The sequence below is a fragment of the Ochlerotatus camptorhynchus genome, unplaced genomic scaffold, assembly GCF_037179485.1.
Source record: "Ochlerotatus camptorhynchus isolate MF236.1 unplaced genomic scaffold, CSIRO-AGI_Acam_v1.1 ptg000151l, whole genome shotgun sequence".
NCBI classification, from domain to species: Eukaryota; Metazoa; Arthropoda; class Insecta; order Diptera; family Culicidae; genus Ochlerotatus; species Ochlerotatus camptorhynchus.
The window spans coordinates 1,398,271-1,418,877 of record NW_027040641.1 but is presented as its reverse complement, the minus strand read 5'-3'; the positions used below and the strand labels follow the sequence as shown (position 1 = coordinate 1,418,877).

Genomic DNA, 20,607 nt, shown 5'->3' with positions numbered 1-20,607 from the left:
GGGGGTGCTAAGAGCTCGTTGATTGTTGAGGGGAAGCGGTGCTAGGTCCGGAACCAGTCGTCGGGGCTGGATTGCAAGGTATTGAGCATCAGTGATGGCCGGGGGTGCACGATTATTGCGGTGTCGACCGGTCTGGTTGCCTGTTGTCGCGTTTTGGCGAATATTAATGAATTCCACTCGCTTGGGGCAGTTGCGAGTGAACGCATGGTGGTTTCCACCGCAGTTGGCACACTTTGGCTCGTTGTCATCAGCTTGGCCACAGGACGCTGTCGCGTGTGTACCTCCACACTTGTCACAGCGTGGCTTCATATGGCAATTTTTCGTGCCATGGCCGTAAGATAGGCAGTTCATGCACTACGTTACATCATGGTGTTGAGGTCTGTACGAATGCCAAGAGATGATGACTTGAAACAGATCCCGGATGTTGTCCTTCAGCCCGGCAAGTGTGGTGGAGCCCTTGATAAAGTGGACCAGCAATAACTGGTCCTGGTAGCTGGTGTTCGACAAGGGTCGCCGATTCATCGGATACACTGACTCTGGTTGTAGACCAAGCCGCTCCAGCTCAGCCTTCACAATGGCCGCCTCGAATGATTGCAAACCTCGCAAAACTACCTTCAATGGCTTGACGCTCCGGTCTGTATTCGGGCCTTCTTCGTAGAACCCTTTTTTTACTTTAAACGATCTATATTTCTTGAATTTGTGTGGTTTACACTTGGGGCAAGACAGCTTTTGATCATGAGTAGAACCGGAGTTAATTTTGAGTAACTCTGAGTAACTCGCGTACACATAGCAACCGATACTGTCAAGCAAAGCAAAGCAACAACATTTTAAACGATGCGCTTGCAATGCTTTACTGGGAACATCTTTCAGCAATTAAAAGGCAATTGCATGTGTATGAAAGGAACTACAAGCTGTCCCCTCAAAATCAATGGAAGATTTATATGGTGACCTTGATTTACTGCCATGCCGATGACGTTTTATTAGGGGTATTTTGTACAATCTCTAGGAGGGTTTCAGTCACTATCTACTATCTAGGGACTATCCCACTATCCTACTATCCCAGGGAGGATTCCGGACAATCACAGGAAGAATTGCACTCAATATTGACGGGGATTCATGACTGTCCAGGGGGCATTCCATATAATCCAGTCAATCCAAAGGTAGATTCTGTACAATCCCAGTATTAAAAAATGGTATGTGATGGTTCCTACATCCTTTCAACGATCGCTCATCGACAAACTTCATATAAGTTTCAGAATAGAATCAACTATGAAGTTGGCCAGAACTAACCTATTTGGACCTGGGATGAACAATTAAATAAAAGACTGCATTCAACAATGCTCCTTTTATGTTAAATATCGATCAACACAACAACACCAGACGATGAAAATTCAACCTGTTCCTGTTCAACCTTTTCCAACTCGTGTCTATTGATGTCTTTTTGCAGGAGTATCAGGGAAAACAACAAACGCTTCTGGAGAGAGTTGACCCTAACTCTGACATTTTCTAGCTAAATATTCTCAGAGATTTAAACCCCTCTTTCTTAATGAATGCTGGTAAATAAAATGTTGCTTATCACGAAAGAGTTTCCTCATTTCAGGCATGTAGTGCAACAAAATATGAAACCTCTTTGACCGATTTTGTGAGATTGAGTTTTAATCTTCTGAAAACATTTGGCCGAATTCTTACTTCCTTAGTCTTGAAATCACACCATCTAGTGTTTCCTTTCCGGGCAATTTACAAGAATTATCATTTCCCAATTCCCAGATTTTTTGTACGAAAACCATGTTAAACATATATTATATTAAAAATGACCACACAACTTTTCGGGAAAATTGATAGAAATTTCCGGAGAAAGTTTGACAAATCTTTAGTGCGAAGTCAGGAAAGCTTCCTGGCGAAGAATCTTTCAAACGAAACAGGTAGACGATTCTGACACAAACTGTGAGAAACTCCCGGGTGAAGTTAAAAGAGACTTCCATGCAAATTTAGGCAGCCGGATGAAACTTTCAGAATAATTCAGAAAAGTTTTCCGTGGAAGTCCGGATGAAATGGGAAATAGTTTCCACTTCCAGCGGTAGGTAATCTGATACTCTTGGAATGAAAAGATGATTAAACTTCCGTTGAACAATGGACGAAGGTGGAAGATTCTTCCAGGGCAAGTTAAAAAAAACACTTCCAGGAAATGTTGCAAGAAACTTTCGCGCAAAGTCAGACGAAACCTCCCAGAGCAATCATAAGAATCCTTCCGAAGAAGCTGGTCGAAATCTTCAAGGGGAAGTTGGAAGAAACTTCCGGAAAAATCTTCCGGGAGGAATCCTGACGAAGTTCAAGTTTTAATAAGTAACTACCGAAAATATTTCCCGATTTCCGGGAAGAGTCTTCAGCTATTTTAAGATTCCCGGGTAATTATAAATGGCTGGGATATGGAAACACTAACACCACCACATCACCAAAAACTTCAAAGACATTACACTTTAGCCATCCATCCTAGAAAGCAAAAGAGACCTAAACATCCCTTGGCTTGGACAAGAGCCATCTAACTTGGATCTTTTAATGAATGAAAACTAAGGCTGTGAACCATTTTCCGAGTTAAATTTAACTCGTGGTAAAAAGTGACATTTCGAAAGTTATTTTCTATGTTCGAAAATCCCTTTGCTGTCGATCGACCGGTTTACGAGCAGAACTTAGCCAAGGTTGTCAAAATTTAACTTCTTGTCTGTCAGAAATAATCACGCTCGGATAGCAGGGTTAATCGATAACTTTCCATCTGTCAAATTTTAACCAAATGGTTCAGAGCCTAAATCTTGAAATCAAAACATTCTGCAGACAAGGATTGTTTGAACATTATTTGATGAAAAATATTAGACTACTTTGTTTGCTTTTGAGTAAATATTAAGTAGCTCACTGCAAATATATTAACTCTGAGTACAGTTGTCTTACCGCTAGGGTTTACATGTATAACTTATCAAGTGACACAGATGCGTCTTTTCAACTTTAGTTCCTTTGAAATTTTAATTATTATTAATTACAGTTCCTTGTCCTATCAGGCCTGTTTTAGAGAACGACCACATTGGTGGGATTGATTTGTTTTAAATTGGAAAAAGGAAACTACTTATAACTACTATTTACAACTACAACTAACCTACAACTACTATATACACCTAATCTACTATATACAAATTGTGTTCTGATGAATTACAATTTTCTGCAAATTTAGTCTTAATTTCATTTATTCTGGAATCTATTTTGGCAATGCCTGCCTCTTCGTGTAAATTTGTTATTCTAGTGTCGAAAGGACGATCAAGAACCATCCTCAGCACTCTATTCTGAGCGACCTGGATTTTGTTCCTGTGAGTCTGTGCACATGATTCCCACACCGGAGCTGCGTAGAGGATCACAGGTGCTATGATTTGTTTGTAGACGGCCAGTTTGTTCACCCTTGAGAGGCGGGATCTGCGGCAAATCAGCGGATACAGACACCTAATCAAGGCAGAACACTTGACTACAGAGCTTTTCATCGAACAATATCCATGATTACAGTACAAGATGGAGCCGGTTTCAGTTTGGGCGATTGCCGATGGAGGAACATGATCGCTTGTGTTTTGGAGGCATTGATTTTGATTTTCCACGTGGTGGTATAATCAGCAAAGGCGTTAAGGCATCGTTGAAGTTTGTTCGTTATTTCACGAGGCATCCTTCCTTTGACGGCTATTGCGGTATCATCTGCGAACAGGAAAAACACGCAACCGTCGCCGAGGGGAGGAATGTCGGAAGTGTAAATGCTGTAAAGTAAGGGATCCAGCAGACTGCCTTGCGGGACTCCTGTTGGGATGGAAAACGTGTCTGAATGACAACCATTCAACGAAACCTTAAACGACCTTTGCTGGAGGTAGTTACGGGTGATTTGAACCAGATGTAAAGGAAAGTTGAAGTTACAAAGCTTGTATACAAGTCCGTCATGCCAAAAATTGTCAAACGCCTTTTCGACGTCTAGCAAGGCCATGACTGTGGACTTGCACGGTAAGAAAAAAGTACCCAACGGAAAGTTCACTTTTACCTACTTTTGACTAGTTTGTCTCCTTTTCTCCTTCAAATGTTGTCAAAAACGGAGGAGCAAAACCACCCAACAGGGGTAGTAAAGTGTGGGAACCCAACGTTGAGTATAATCATATTTACCTACTGTTGGGTACAACTAACTTACTTTTGGTTAAAAATCCAGTGGAAAATTCCATACGAATTGCACACAAGTAAATGAAATTTACTTTGACCCGCTTTACCTACTTTTGGGTTCCTGCACTATAGTGCCGAGATGAGTGAAAAGAACTTAATTTTGGGTACTTTTTTCTAACCGTGTGGATACAGCTTTGTTACTTCGGATGTTATTCATCTGAGCAGAGGCACGACAGCAGCGCTGTTTTATATCTTTTCAGGTTCAAGCAGAACTATGTGCAACCAAGTGGTACTCGATTATGACGGCTGAGTTTCGGAAAAACGTTTACGAAAACAGAGATAACGTTATCATTTGTACATGTTCAAAATATTTTTTATGGAAAATTAAAAATATATATATATATATATATATATTAGCAGTTACCTCCTGCGCACCTGCATTTTTCGGAATATGATGAATATGTGTGATTTCCACTATAGATACTATAGATTCCATAGATAAGCGGAGGAAAAGTATAATGTAGCCAAACGAATTGTCAGTTAGTGTAGCCAAACGAGCATGACGTCATCATGGTGTTTTTTGAGGGAGAAGTATTGTAATATTATGACCACAAAACGCTTTCCACACTTCACATTCCGATTTATTTTGCGGACAACGGAAGAAGGAAAGATACATCAAACAATTCCTCGATACATTGTTGCAAAGATTTGCTTTGCACTTCATTTTGAACTTTTACGCACGAAACAAAACAAAACTGCACAACGAAGAGCTCTCTGATGGCATGAACTTTTTTCACGGATGCCAGTAAGATCATTTATTTTTCATGGCTGCCAAAACAACTTTTTGTGCCTCCGCTTATCTATGGAATCTATAGAATCTATAATTTCCACTAGGAAAGCTTTTAACATATGCATTAAAAAAAATGGACTAATTTCGGATGGCGATGAAAAAAAGAACTACAAAAGGTAATTCGATGGAACAAATCTTCCTTAAATCCTCCGTCTATTAAGCCTTCTACAAAAATATTTCGACGCCCTGCCGGATGGCCTTACGGCAATTGGCCAGAACCTTAGCAATGGCCGATGAAAAGGTGGATGTCGGCATATTCTTCAGCTCTTTCGTGGCCTTGACAATCAGCTGCTCTTCCGTTTTGGCCTCGAAATTATTGGAATAGATCCCTGGCTTGAGGATCGCCCAACAATTTTCTATCGGTCGCAGCTGGGGTACGTTGTGAGGGATGGCGGTCTTCCACGACCATGACGTCACGCTTCGTCTTAAAGATGTTTTTCACCAGAACCTTCAGCCGCTCCTTCGAGATGATTGCCTGCTCGACTGACGCTTCCGGATAACAATGTCCTTCTTGTCCAGGTACTTATTTACCGTTTGGCAGGTTCACGCGGAACGATGAGGCCACCTTGCACTCGGTCTTCCTCTTCAGCTTCTACTGCACATTACGGTCGCGCAGCACCGTCGGGCGGCCGGAAGCAGGTTTCCGTTCGACGCTCTCGCCTTGGCGGATCGGCTATATCCGGCGGACACGAAGTTCCTCATGATGTCCAACTTTTTCGCTCCGGTATGGAGTTGGCAGTACGAACAAACCATCGAGCGTAGTTGATTGACTGCTTTCCGCCATGGCTGCTGCAAATCAACTAATAACGCTGTCATTTTTTTCTGTACACAACAGGGTTGCTATGATTGACGATGCAGAGTATTTGCATGAAAAATCACTAAAAATAATTCAATTTTTAATGCATACATTATCATACTGGTGATAATAGCGGAATGGTAGTATAGGACACCAATATTCAATAAATGTTCATTTTTACCATTGTTAGGCAAACATATTGATACTCATCATTTTCGATAGAAAACGCAACGAAACTTCATTTACTCAACTCGCACTATACTCTAAATCAGCGTTACTCAATCTATGGGACGCAACCCACCTGTGGGTCGCTGGCTGTTCCCAGGTGGGTCACGGAAATTCGAACAACTTGCTCATTTAAAGTGTTTTTATGTTACTTCATACGTGAAATTTACGATTTTCAGAGTTGGTTGGAAATGCTACACACTTAGAAAAATACAAGTAAATTTAGGTGCTCTGAGAGTGACATATACGAGCGTCAATTTTGACATAAATTTGAGTCATAACAGACGTGAAATATAGCTTAATCAAACGTACTCTTCGTCGAGCAACGAACTTTTCAGTCTCGGAGCACTTAACATCATATGACATGTTTGTTTACGTCTCATCTTTTATGTCAAAGATGGATTCCATCACGTGTAAAATTAGTTATTTATAAGTGTGAATCTAACCCTGGCCCTTCACTCATTTTAAACTTCTATTCAATTTTCATACTGCCGTGTACTCTAGTGGAACTATCTACCTAACTACTTCAGACTATCCTCTAGGTAATAAATTATCCCACTAAAGCTTCATGTTAGATAGCATTACCAACCAACTCTGAAAAACGTGGTCATGTTTTAAAAACTTCGTGCAAAATTCTTCTTAATTCAAAATTATGTTGGGATAATCTAAGTGTTATTACAATAAATTGTTTTTTTTTTTAAAGAACGGCTTGAATTTCAAATCATCAAAAATATGCGAAAATTAAAACAAATTTTGAAACAAATTCATTGAATCATACTTTATTAAATACTTTGGCGATTTAAAATCATTTACGATTTTAAATGCCATTATGCGATTAATGGGTTATTTGGGAAATTTTTGGCGTTTTAGAACCTTTTGGACATTTCAGTTATCATTTTAAAAATTGTCTGTCCGTTTTAGTGATGTTAAGAAGTATTCACAGGTCATTTTTGTGTTTTGATGCTATTTTAGGTAATTTAGTTTCGTTATTTTGTGGCCATTTTTAATATTTTTACGTTTCTACACACTGTATTCAGATCACCGAAGTCGGGTAAATTTTACCAGGTTTTTGAAATGCTGAGTTGATATAATATCAAATTGCCATTACTCGTAGGAAATGAATAAAATCGATAATTTTTTATCATTATATAGGGTTAACTGTAGAAAGTCAGTACGAGTTTGGATTAAATTTTCAAATATTGGTTTTTTTCACTGGTAATATGACCGTTCTTAATCAGCACAATTTTTATTTTGCAATCCACTAGTCTGCACGCCGTCCAGATTATGGCATAATCATTAGTAAATTGATATTTTTCCGCTCTCATACGCTTTCAGTACTGCGCGTGATATTGGAGCAAATATTACAAGCTCCTTTGATATTGCAAGACTATTCACAACGTGTAAAGTTGAAGCTGAGAGTTGAATCAACGCAAAAATGATTCCGTTGCACCTCGTTTTATTAGAAAGAGAAGGTATAATAATGTTATCTCTTTATTCTCTTCACCGATCGCGGACACGAAGCGGCCGCTACTAGCCTTTATGGAAGTTTCGGTTGCATTCGGGTGTAAAGCCAAAATCATGAAACGCAATCTCACCACAGCTTGGTGAGATTTGCAGCTGGTGAGTTTTGTTAGCTTGATATTATGAGCTGCGATATCACAGTTTGCAATACCAACCGCAATTGTTTGCTTGTTTATTTTTGTTTGCGAAAATCAAACGTGATCCTGTACTTTGATTTTTTGGTATTTTTCCAACACTGAAGCGAACCCCACACGTATCAATATATTGAAGCGAAGGGGAATTATTGACAATAATATTGATGATGTGAATACAAAAATATTGTCAATATCGATGTATTGACGTCAATATAGAATGTATTGACAATACGATTATTGTCAATAAAAGCAATCATGTACACGGTAACCGCAAAATTACCAATAATGACTACAAAGTAAGCATTTTCGAGGGAGACTGGGACTACCGATTGAATGAGTAAAAATATTACCGTGTAGGGTCCACTTGACGCCGTGCAAACTAAAAATTGCTCAAACGTGGAACAGAGAAAAACCGAAATGAAACGTAGCGAAACAGAAGGCAGAATTAAAACAAAACAGCAAATAAGGCTACCAGAAACTTGCTTTTCTGATGGTCGTAGGTTTACTATAAGTTCAAATTAAAAATGAACTCCGTTAGTATGCACGCAGTGTCGTTAACATTAACGGGGGTACACGATATTGGAAGGATTGTGTGCATGGTTTATGAAAATTAGGATTTAATGCAACACGAACATTATCATGCAGTGGCGACATCTGCACTGAGATTTTACTGAAATCTCTCAATAAAGCTAATCCATACTATGGAGGCGGTTGTGTTCGATTCCCGGTCCGTTCTAGGGATTTTTCGGTTTGAATAATTTCTCAACTTCCATGGGCACTTGCCCCACAATAATACTGATGTGAAAACGGTACAAGCTTAGAAACCTCTAAATTAACAATTGTGAAAATGATCAAAGAACACTTCTCAACTTAGTGAACCCAGTAGCCAAATTTTTAAGACCTTATTAACCTAATTCTCTCCTTCCTCTTTCCAGTGTCAGTCTGGACCCGGACGACGACGGCAAGGACCAGGGAGTGTTCGACGGACTGCAGCACTTTTTCCACCACACGCTGAACGAGGAAGAGCGAACGCACTTCCTGAACCACACCGTCAAACATATCGCCCAGCATGCCCGGAACCTTAAGCTGCACCGTCCGCCGAGGGGACTGAGCTTCAGCCTCCAGCAGCAAACCGATTGCTATGAGCTCAGCTACCGGCTGGTGGCGGCCCTCATTGCCAATGCCTTCTTCTCCACATTTCCAAAACGTACTGAGAAAACTCATCCCACGCTACAAGACTTCAATTTTACGTATTTCTTTAGAGGATTAGTCGAGTGAGTTCAAAATAGCGAGCTTGCTGCTTAAGGATCATCTAAAACCTGTCTCGTCTTTTTCTCTTCCAGGAGTAATGTACAAAAGGCCAAATTTAGAAGCTTCCTCAACTATTTCGATTGGTTGGAGGCAAATCCGTCGGTGCTGGAAGGGTCGCTCAAAGTCAGTAGGAAGGTTATGACCGGCAAGCAGTGGTTGACGATCGAAGATTGGCTGGAGTGCGGACTGCCGCTGTGTGACGTAGATATCAAGCATGAAGGTCGCCTGGACAAGACCAGTTCCGATACGATGCAAACGGTTTTTGCCAATGCACGGTTGGGTGGTGACGTCCTGGCGTCCGGAGATTCGCAAGAATCCTTGCAGTTCTTTACCTTCCCGGAAATGTTGGCTGTGTTGTTGTACGTGGAGGCTCTGGAAGATAACGAGTCGCTACAGGTCGAATATGCTCACCATGTGGCACGGATAGTGGATCCTCAGGGAAAGGCTTTGTTCGAACGGATCGAGCAACCGAAGAAGACATCGCTGTGCTGTATCGATGCGGAGAATTATCGGGCGATTCCGTCACATCAGTTCGAAGAGGATGACATTCTACGTGAGTTGAACAAGTGCCTTTTAGCGTTTAGACAGAACACAACCTGTCCGGTGGTGGAACCAAGACCAAACGAGAAGCTACGACCGACTCGTTTGGATCAGCTGGAAAGTGCTTCCAGCAAGGGTCGACTGTCACCCATAGGGGAGCGCGATCGGGAAGGTTCAACGCCCGGATCACCGGACTTTTGTACGACGATCTTTATTAAGCAACCAACGCCGAACTCGAAACGTTCCAGTAGTGATTCGAACAAGCTGGAGAGAGACATTAACAAGAGGCGGTCTTGGCTAACTCCGGAACGTAACCTAGGAGGAGCGTCGACCATTAACAGTTCGACTGGGTCGACGAGTGGAGTGCTGACGGGAGGTCATAGGGGAAAGTTTATAGTTCTAGGATCTTCCGGGGAGTGTCTTCCAGTGAATCGGCACCCGTTGAGGATTCCCATGTTGAAGGATTCGTTTTCCAGCTGTGAATCGAGTACCGATGAGTTCCATAGTGCGCGCGACAGTTTCGATGAGGACGATGAAGACGGATTGCGAGCGAGGAAGTATTCGACCGAATTGGACACTCCAGAGAGGAGGTTTACATTTGCTCAACGGTTGCGGGAGGCTTTACAGGATAGTAATTTGCCCTCCGGAAGTACGGAGGAAGACAGTAGCTATGCGGTGGGAATTAGTGTTAGTGGATCGCAGACCAAAGATCAGGATATTACAGTAAGGCGGGGTGGATCGTGTGGGTTCGTGTTGGATGGATCTATGGGAAGTACGGAGGAGGAACGGGAATGGTTCGATCGATGCAAAAAGAAGCAAAACGGGATATTGGAGAGGAACGAAACGAACGAGTCTTCCAGGTACAGTTTCGATTCGGATCTGGGATCGGAACTGGAGGAGGTCTACGAGAAGTTTGCCAAGTACGAGGGCTGAGGGTTCCAAATGAAATCGTAATTGAAGTATTTTTTTTCTGCATTTTAGGTGGTTAGAGGAGCCCATCAGTAGCGAAAAACCAAAGAAGTTGGATGCCAGGGACGAAGCAGTCCTCAGATTCGCCAATTCGCTTCTGAAACGGACGCTCAGTGAAAGTTTCGTAGGAGTTCCATTTTCAGAGGATGGTTTGAGTGACGAGAAGGGTTCGGAAGGAACTACGATAAGGAGCAATGGTAGTCACAAGGAGAAGCTTGTACTGAATGTGAGATCGTTATCGTTGGAGCTGGCGAAGCACAAGCACAAACTTGCGGCACAACTGGTAAGTGTTCCGATAGGTATAGAATCTTTTCCCACGGGTGATTGAGCGATTGGCAAAAATTTGGCTTCGCTTGGGTTTGGTAGACAAAAGTTCTAGAACGACTCAATTGGTTTACACTTTAACTTCTTTTTTGAACCATTTTGGTTTCGTTTTATTTCCATCCTCCCCGTTCCACCCGGCTTTGGTTTTGGTTTGGTTTCATTGTACAATACATCATCCACACCTTCCACACCCATCATGATTGATTGATCCGCACTAGCGCAATGAGTACCTAGCGTTGGAGCCGGCCAAACTCTTCAAATGTCCCAACATTCAGCTGAACCAGGCTGACCACAGGAAGCTGCTCTCCAGATTGCGCTCCAGTAGTTCAATTTGCTCCACGACGTCCGGACCGCGTCCGGTGGTTCCGCCTCGGGCAAAGAAGAAGCTACACAAGAGGTCCGCAGAGCGGCAGTCTTCTCTGAAGACCCGATTACAGAACTACAAACCGAACTGGTCCGTTTCGTACTATCAGGACGTTAAGTGCGAAGACGTCACGCTGAAGGTATAGTGCATAGAAAAGTGGTGCATTTTTGTTTTGTGTGTATATTTTTGTATCATTGCTTTCTCACACCAATCGAGGCAGATCTACAGTGTACTAACAGCAAATAGGAACTGGATGGAATACATTTTTCTAACGAATGCCTTCTTCTAAGATTTCACAGCTAGCTCAGAAGCGCACACTAGACGTCAACCTGCGACCGGTGGCCACCGGGAACTGGGGCTGCGGAGATTCCAAACGCGGTGACGTCCAGCTGAAGATGGTGATTCAGTGGATGGCTGCCAGTGTTGCCGGTTTACCGTACTTGATCTACTACACGGCTGGGAACGAGAAACTGTCGAAGGTAGGGTGGTTTTTTATTCTTTGTTGGATTCTGATGAATTGTGATGATGTGTTCTACTGTATTGTATCATTGAAGCTCTATTGATGTCAGCAATTGAATTTTGGAAGAATATCCTATTCCTGTATCATATGGAACTGATTTAAAAATGGATACTGGCTGGGATATTGGTTATATTATGCTCAATTGATGCACATTTTGTCCAACTGTCCGATTTGCTGCAACGGATCAGATCCGGATGCATTGTGCTCGGCATTGTGCGAAGCTCTTTAACCTCAGGTGATTTGCCTGTAGTCCGCCTGCCATTTTATTTGTGATACAGGAATCCTCTGAAGAACGCGATGGGTGGTGTGAGAAGATTCGAGCAGGGATACGAGCGGAGCACACAACAGAAAAACACGTCAGTTTAGTTTGACGTACAGTTTGGAAGTGTTTATTGGCGTTGACGGCGACCCTGTAGCTCTTTACTCCAATGTTAAAATCAATAAGCAAACGTCAGACTGTGCGTGCAACATGGAGGACTTCGTACTATCCTTTCACTCCATGGTAAATTCCCAGAAGAAACTGTCAATCTGTATTGTCACCTTCCGCTTCAAAACACACTCTTTGATGAACTGCAACTTAACGTCTGTGTGTTCCAGCTTCTTTGAAGGAGCCTCTGATTCAACTATCGCGATGGCAGACTGGTTATCCTCGAATATAACAACGTTCTCCTTGTCCAACAGGTTCAACTCCTTCAATAACTTGGATATCCAAAGTCTGGAATACATACCCCGAGACAGGGTGGCGATCACTGGGATCGGTTGCCCAATTTGCGTCTGCGAAACCAGTTATCTGCATTGCCGATGCCTCTCTCATATACACCAAGCCGTGTTGCGTCGTTCCTCTAAAGAATCGTAGTATTCTTTTGACATGGGACGAGTGTTCCTGGGAAGGATTGCACTGAAACTGGCTTAAGTATGATACTGCAGCACTGATATCAGGACGTGTGGTTACCATTAGGTATGTAAGGCAACCTATTAACTCGCGGTAGGGTTTCTCAAGTTTCACCTCTTCCGGTGACCGCTGCAGCTGCAAGTTGGTTGCCATGGGCGTGGACGCTGGCTTGCAGGCCTCCATACCGAAACGCTTAAGAATCGCCTCGATGTAGCATGGCTGACTCAGCTTCATGACTCCATTTTTGACATCTCGCTCGATCCGGATACCCAAAAACATCTGAGCCTCACCCAGATCCTCCATGCGAAACTCTCGTAGCAGCAACCGTTTAACCGCTTCAACTTCCTGCAGATTCTTTGACATAATGAGAGCGTCATCCACGCACAACACAAGGTACACGAGGCCGGACTTCCCTTGGCGAACGTACAAACAGCTATTTTGCACGCAGCGCCGGAATCCAATCTGCTTCACGAATTCATCGAATCTATCGTTCCAGGTCTTGGAAGACTGCTTCAGCCGATAGATTGATTTGCTGAGTTTATATATTTTCTCCCATTCCTCAAATACTTCGGGCTGACGCATGTATATGTCTTCAGTGAGAACCCCATTTAGAAACGCTGCTTTTACGTCCATCTGATGAACAACAAAGCCGTGGTGGTTAGCTAAGGCCAGCATAATCCGCACGGTCGGCATCTTGATTACAGGTGCATACGTTTCGTGAAAGTCGTAGCCATAGCGCTGGGTAAACCCCTTGGCAACCAACCTACTTGTGAATCGAATCTACCAGATACCTAGTCTCGTTGTTGGCCAAGGATTTGAGTTCCTCGTCGACGGCTACTTTCCGCTCGGGCCTATCATCCCGCTTCCTTAGTTCCTCGATTGTGGTTGGAAGGTTGTCAACGTAACTCTCCGCATTAAGGGCAAAATCGGTGCAAGAATAGTCTTGCAGTCTTGTTGGCGGATTACGTTTTCGCTCACTCTGGCAGATTTCCAGATTTCTCTTCAAGTTCACTATCACCTTCGCAATCACCGAATTCCTCATCTGCCCTGACCTCAAGCATCTCCGCATCGTCATCCAGCTCAGCAATCGCCGGATTCACACCATCCGGCATACGTCGTTGAATTCGGTGCAGCAGGCTCAGGATCCATAGTGGCCGATCGTGATGGCCCGGCCAACTCAACGGTTCCGGAACCCTGCTCCTCAACAGAAGTATCACCTCCTTCACTCAACAGCTTAGCAGATTCATCAACAGTTACGTAATGGGCAATGAATATATTTCGCCCGTCCCACAACCGATAGCCATTCACTCCGTACCCAACAAAGAAGCTACGCGACTCCAACATGTTCCGCTTTTCCTTCGGTATAAAACTGAAGGCTCTATTACTGAAAATCCGGAACTTCGAAACATCGGGTTTGTGGCCGTACCACATTTCATACGGCGTCTTTCCGCTTAGCAATGCTGCTGTCGGGCTCCGGTTGATGATGAACACAGCTGTCAAAACCGCCTCGCAATCGTCATGAAAGCATCGTGAACCTCATCTTCGGTGTGCAGAATGTACTTACTTCCTTACTTAAGGGTCCTGTGCACCACTAGCGATGCAAAGGGCCAACGTGAAAGACTTCCATCCTGGGCGGCTGCTCGCTTTTGCCTTGACCTGGGCCCAGGTCAGATTCCTATCGACTTGCTTAATTTCCTTATTGAGGCTCCGCCGCCATGAGCCCCTGGGTCTGCCCTGCTGCGATGTCCTGCCGGATTCCAATCCAGCGCTTGCTTGCAGATTTCGTTTCCGCCCCGTCGAAGTGTGCGGCCGACCCAGCTCCACTTTTGCTCTCGAATTTCTGTTGCTATCGGCTTCTGATTACATCGACGATGGAGCTCGACATTCGAGATCCAGTTGTGAGGCCACCAGGCACGAATTATATACCGCAGGCATCGGTTGATGAAGACCTGCAGCTTTTGAGTGTTCAAGTAACAACACAGATTTCACGTTCGAGTTGAAAATTCGGATTTTGGTGCGTTGACTTATCTGGTTGGATCTCCATACGTTTCGTAAACTCGCAAAGGCAGCCCTAGCCTTCTTGATTCCTGCACCTATGTCGCTCTTGGTCCCGTCGTCCGACGCTATTTGGCTGCCAAGATATTGGAAACTTTCGACCTTCTCCACTGCTTGCCCCGCTACCGTAAAGTTGGAAGGGTTGCCCGTGTTGATATCCAACGATTTGGTCTTGTTGACGTTGATGATGAGACCCACCGTCGAGGAGCGTTCGGCTAGGTCATTGAGCTTACTCTGCATATCAGAGCGCCGTTGTGCTAGTAGAGCAACATCATCAGCCAAATCGAAGTCGTTGAGATGCTCCATGGTGATAGGTTGCCAAAGCAGCCCACGGTTCGGTACACGGTCAATTGCACCTACCATGATCTCGTCGATTACGATGCGAAACAGTAGCGGTGATAGTATACATCCTTGTCTCACACCAGCGACTACCCGGATAGGGTCGGACAAGGCTCCGTTATGCAGAACTCTGCACGTGAAAGCCTCATACTGCGCTTCGATGAGGTTGACGATTTTATCCGGAACTCCCTTGCGTCTCAGGGCGCCCCACAGATTTTCGTGATTGAGACGGTCGAAAGCTTTTTCGTAGTCAATGAATACCAAATAAAGGGACTCTTGGAATTCATTGACCTGCTCCAGGATGATGCGGAGCGTGACAATATGGTCCACACAACATCTTCCGGCACGGAATCCTGCCTGCTGCCGTCGGAGAGTCGCGTCGATCTTCTCCTGTATCCGATTCAGGATAACTTTGTACAGAACTTTGAGAACAATACACAGTAACATGATGCCTCGCCAATTGTCGCACACAGTCAGATCCCCCTTCTTTGGGACCTTCACTAAGATGCCCTGCATCCAGTCGGCCGGAAAAGTCGCGGTGTCCCAGATATTACGGAATAGTTGATGCAACATTTGTGCGGATAGCATGGGGTCAGCTTTGAGCATCTCTGCTGATATGCGATCGACCCCTGGAGCCTTGTTGGATTTCATGCTTCGGATAGCTGCTTCAATCTCCTGCAGTGATGGGGCCTCGGAATTGACGCGAGTGATGCGCCGCACCCTAGGCGGATCATGCCGAGATGTTGATGGCTGGTTGGCCGTCGAAACTTGAAGAAGTTGTTCGAAGTGCTCAAATCAGCGTTTCAGCTGGTCAGTGGGGTCGGTAAGCAATTGTCCAGTCGTGTCCTTCACTGGCATCCTCGGGTTCATCCTTGCTCCACTCAGGCGTCGTGAGATATCGTAGAGGAGGCGTATATCGCCAGTGTTTGCGGCTTTCTCCCCTTTGTCGGCCAGGGAGTTCACCCACGCTCGCTTGTCCCGTCTGCAAGAGCGCTTGACTTCCTTCTCTAGAGCCGAGTACCGTTGACGGGCTTCGTTCTTGGCTCCTCTGGTTCTCACCCGCTCTATCGCGGCTTTTGCTTCTCTACGCTCCTCAATCTTCCGCCAGGTTTCATATGTGATCCACTCTTTTCTCTGGGTGCGCAGCTCACCCAAGTTGTTCTCGCTTGTTTCTATAAAGGCATTCTTGATGGCCGTCCATTGTTCTTCTACGCTGCCACCTTCTGGAACGTCCGCAGCTCGAGTTTCAAGTTCTTCAACAAAAGACCTTTTTACCGCTGGATCTTCAAGTCGGCGTGTGTCGAACCGCCACCCGAGTCTCTCCTCCCGTCGCTGGATCCGCGCCATGCGTAGGCGGATTTCGCCGATTAGAAGGTGATGGTCAGACGCGATGTCGGCGCTGCGTTTATTCCGGACATCAAGAAAGCTCCGTCTCCATTTTCGGCTGATGAAGATGTGGTCGATCTGATTTTCGGTATGTCCATCACGGGAAACCCACGTGACTTTATGCACTGGCCGATGGGGGAAGAGCGAACCCCCGATCACCATGTCGTTATTGCCACAAAATTCTGCAAACAGCTCACCGTTCTCGCTCATTTCGCCGAGACCATGGCGTCCCATGACACGCTCATAGTCCGTGTTGTCGGAGCCGATCTTCGCATTGAAGTCGCCAGTGTAGATCTTGATGTCACCCTTTGGACTGTAAAAATTCTCCTTGTCCTGTAGCTCGGCAGCATCGGTTGGCGCATAACATTGGATTATGGTAAGGTTACGAACCCGTGTTCTAAATCTGGCAACGATTATCCTATCATTAACAGGCTCCCACTTGATGAGCGCAGTACCTGCCTGGACGCTAAGTAGGAGACCAACTCCACGATGGCGGGGAGCGTTTTCACCTCGAATATCAAAGTATAGTAGTACCTGTCCCGACGGCAGTTTGTGTTCTCCAAAGTTTGGCCAACGAACTTTACTCAGTCCCAGGATTTCTAGCTTCATGCGTCGCGCCTCGTTGGCGAGTTGTGCCAGTTTACCCTGCTGGGCTAACGTCAATACATTCCATGATCCAATTCGTGTCCGTTGTTTTGCGCTAAAAGTCGTTGCCATTAAATCAGTTCGATGTCTTTCTCTGTTGGTTTCTGTAACAATTGTAAAGGTTTCAGAGACAGTAGGTGGTTGGCCTAAGGTCTTAGGTGTAGCTTCCGGGGAAGAGCATTTCTTATTCAGCCGCTGGATGCCAGTCAGACGCTGTTTGAGCCGCACCTCCATGGTGAACAGACGCTCGGGTTGGCGAAGCATTTCCTTTATCACCGTGCTATGGTTACCGCGCCAGTGTTCGCGTCGCACCTCCTCACTCTGCTATTGTCGGATTGACAACATTGCCCAGGCTACGCCAACCAGCTGTGTCCGTGTTTCAGCTGGCAGTCTTTTGTGATCATATGACTCGTGGAGGCGTGAGGTAGGAACTTGCTCCTTCCAGATTATCACTCACCATTTTGTAGCACTGCAGAATGTACACCGCTGAGAAATGGGTATAATCGTCAGTGAAAGAAAAACGCTTACCGTTTGCCCTTCAAGCACGGGCCACACAGCTTGCTTTCTGGAATCTTACTTTTCTTCATCACTAGACCTCTTACCATATTATCGTTCACCAACTTCATCAGTCCACTTCTTCCTATGTGGCCATAACGTTTATGCCACAGCTCTTCATCACTCATTGTCTTTTCACTTAATAGGGCTTCCTGCCTTTTCAATTTCCACACATTCGCGTCCAGTTCATATAGGCAGTCCTTCCGTTTGGCAGCGCAAGCAACTTCGCCATTTTGCTTTATCACTGCACTGTTCTTCCCGAACACAACTTCCACTTGTGGTATCGAGAACAAGTTATACCGCAATCCCAGGACGTAAAGAACATCATGCACAACGCACTTTTAATGCTTCTTGCCAACGTTTGCCGTCATATCCACTGTCCCCGTGTGTTTACACTCGAGCACTTGCCCTGACGCAACTTTGATAATCACTGGCCTGTCCAGTTGTTTCACATCACGCAACCATTTCATCGTCCCGACCATATGGTCGGACGCCCCCGAGTCCAGAATCCAAGTCACGGCACTGTTCTACGAATCGTTTGCACTGCCATCCATACTGCCACTAACCAGGCTGCTAACGAAAGCCACTTCTTTTTCGCTGACGTGAGGTTTACCATTACGCTCAATTTTCTTTTTCTACTTTTCCGACACTTCTAGATAGAGCTGGAATTAGGGCGTAACAGCCTTTGTAAACAATGATGATTTCTAGGAATTAAAGCCACGCCTACATAAAGCAACACATCCATCGAGTAAGGGAAGTCTTACCACAAACGAAGTGACAGACGGAGCGGCTCGAAAACTTTGGTGACTAACCTGCTATTGCAATTTTTCAGTGTACCACATGGCAACACCACTACTACTGGATTGTACCACATGGCAACACTACTACTAGATTGAAATAGCATTTTCACCAAATGTACTAGAATGTTTTGGTTCTATCTCTTTCACTCTACTCAAAACTGAAATGCATAAAAAAATGACAAAATGATACGCACTCTTTGCACACTGTCAAAGAATCATTGTACTCAAAATCAACTTTGTTCAAATCAAAACAAAAAAACTAACCCATTTGGTGGATGATGGCACAAGCTTCCAAGAAAATTCTATTACAGTGAACCACATTATTTAAATGGATTTCTTCGCCAGTTAGTCGTCTGTTACTTCGTTTGTGGTCTTACCCTACTCGATGGTGATGTCTTTTTGCCAGGGAGAGCCCATGGCTATCTAGAAATCATCGAGAGAAGTCATTGTTTACAAAAGCTGTTTCGCCCTAATTCTAGTTCTATCTAGACTTGTTCTTTCCGATTCGGACAGTCCGCTCGTTTGTGTCCGCGCTTTCCGCACGAATAACATTTCAGCTTGCTCTTCTCTCGGTTGCCACTTTACCAAACGATTTACCGACGAAAGCGGAGGACTCATTTTTCACCCTCACATCGTCACTGATAGCACGAGGTCGTACAAAATCGAGCGTACACTGATCATTGGAGAGTGTCTCTTGACGTACTCAAGCTGTGAATCCGCTATGTTCCGAATCAGGACCGATTTACACTTCAAATCATTCACTCGTCTTCTCCTTCTGCAACTTAACCTCAACTGCGTCTGCGGCAAGCACACGATATTCTGGTACATCTTCTGCCACCTGTATGATGCACGAAAGTGGACCTCCATTCGGAAGCTCCAATTGTCAAAATTGCTCCCATCAAAGAGGTTCACATCGTGGAAAAAACACTCTCACTCGACCGAAACGAAAATTCCGTTCACTCGACCGGACGAAACACATTCTTTCGCGACGATCACTTTTGCAGGTTCGGGCGTAGCGCTGGGCCCATAACCTGAAAAGATTCGAGCAGGGATACGAGCGCAGCACAACAGAAAACACGTTAGTTTAGTTTGACGTACAGTTTGGAAGTGTTTATTATACCGTAAAATACACTCAGAAACAAATTTAAACTAATTAGTATAAAAGTCACACTAAAATGATATTCGCCTGGTTGACCCTAGACTTCGTTTAGTTGCCTACAAAACGAGCCTAGTATAAACTTGAAGTATAAGGGGTATAGTATATCTATTGAATGTACATGCGTAGTTTAATACTGGTTTATCCCAGAAACGATTACCACGCCCCCCTAAGTTTGTTTTGGTTGTCGGAAGTGCTTTGGAAATCGCCCTTTTTAACTAGTCACATATTCAATTTTTCGACGTTCAGATGATTCCACATTTTAAGATTATAATTTACTTTATTTTACGAAAAATAAATCTCCGACACTTGAATTGTCTGCCAATGGAAACTTGGTAGCTACTTTCGGTAACTGAGTGTGCAAAATTTTCATGATTGGCATCGCCGGTTCAGACGCCAGCAAAACTAGCGCTTTCCGAGAAGAAAAAGTGGCCACGATTCTACCCTCTCCGACTGTCGTGTTCCCAAGCCAATGTAACAAACTTAAACGCGTCTGATCCATATCTACAATCTTCCGATCGCTCTCCGACCGAATGATAATAATCCGAATGACTTCGGTCAACTCAAGAGGTTGATTCAGATTCTGAATCTCAATAAGAAATGCAAACGCACGAAGATTCTTTATCATCGGAAGCGGAGCACGTAGGTCGGCAGTCAGCAGAATCATTTCGTTTCCGAAGTCGATCAGTCGAATTTTGACCAGAGATTTAGCAGAGTCAATCTGAAAAATCAGTCAATACCATCACTCATTAGTTTCGGCAACATGCTATTGTCTTCAAAAGCTCAACGCACGATACATACCTTTTCCAAAATCACCACCCGGTAGTAGATGCCCTCATACGGAGCCGTATAGATGTCACCCACCAGTATATTATCGTACCTATCGATTTCCGTTCCGGATTAACCTGACCATTGATGTCACGCAGCAGCTTGTCGCACTGAGTTTCGTAATCTACCAAAATTACCCAGCATCGCTTCGGTTGATCCGCCGGAAGGCACTGGACGACCACTCCGAACATCTCCCCTTCTGCCTTTTTCAGCATCGCCTGGCT

General features: G+C 44.5%; 1 protein-coding gene across 4 annotated transcripts in view; it reads left to right on the top strand.

The window, feature by feature from the left end:
* LOC135701210 (uncharacterized) overlaps window positions 1-20,607 on the top strand; it is an 80,540-nt gene that overhangs the window by 58,442 nt on the left and 1,491 nt on the right. For 2 of the 4 annotated variants that reach the window (XM_065221970.1, XM_065221969.1), the window contains exons 4-8: window positions 8,635-8,973; window positions 9,043-10,470; window positions 10,532-10,802; window positions 11,062-11,346; window positions 11,498-11,686. In XM_065221970.1, coding sequence (XP_065078042.1) covers window positions 8,635-8,973; window positions 9,043-10,470; window positions 10,532-10,802; window positions 11,062-11,346; window positions 11,498-11,686 — 2,512 coding nt within the window. The remainder of the gene's footprint in view (window positions 1-8,634; window positions 8,974-9,042; window positions 10,471-10,531; window positions 10,803-11,061; window positions 11,347-11,497; window positions 11,687-20,607) is intronic. The other 2 variants (XM_065221971.1, XM_065221972.1) reach the window with 2 other exon arrangements.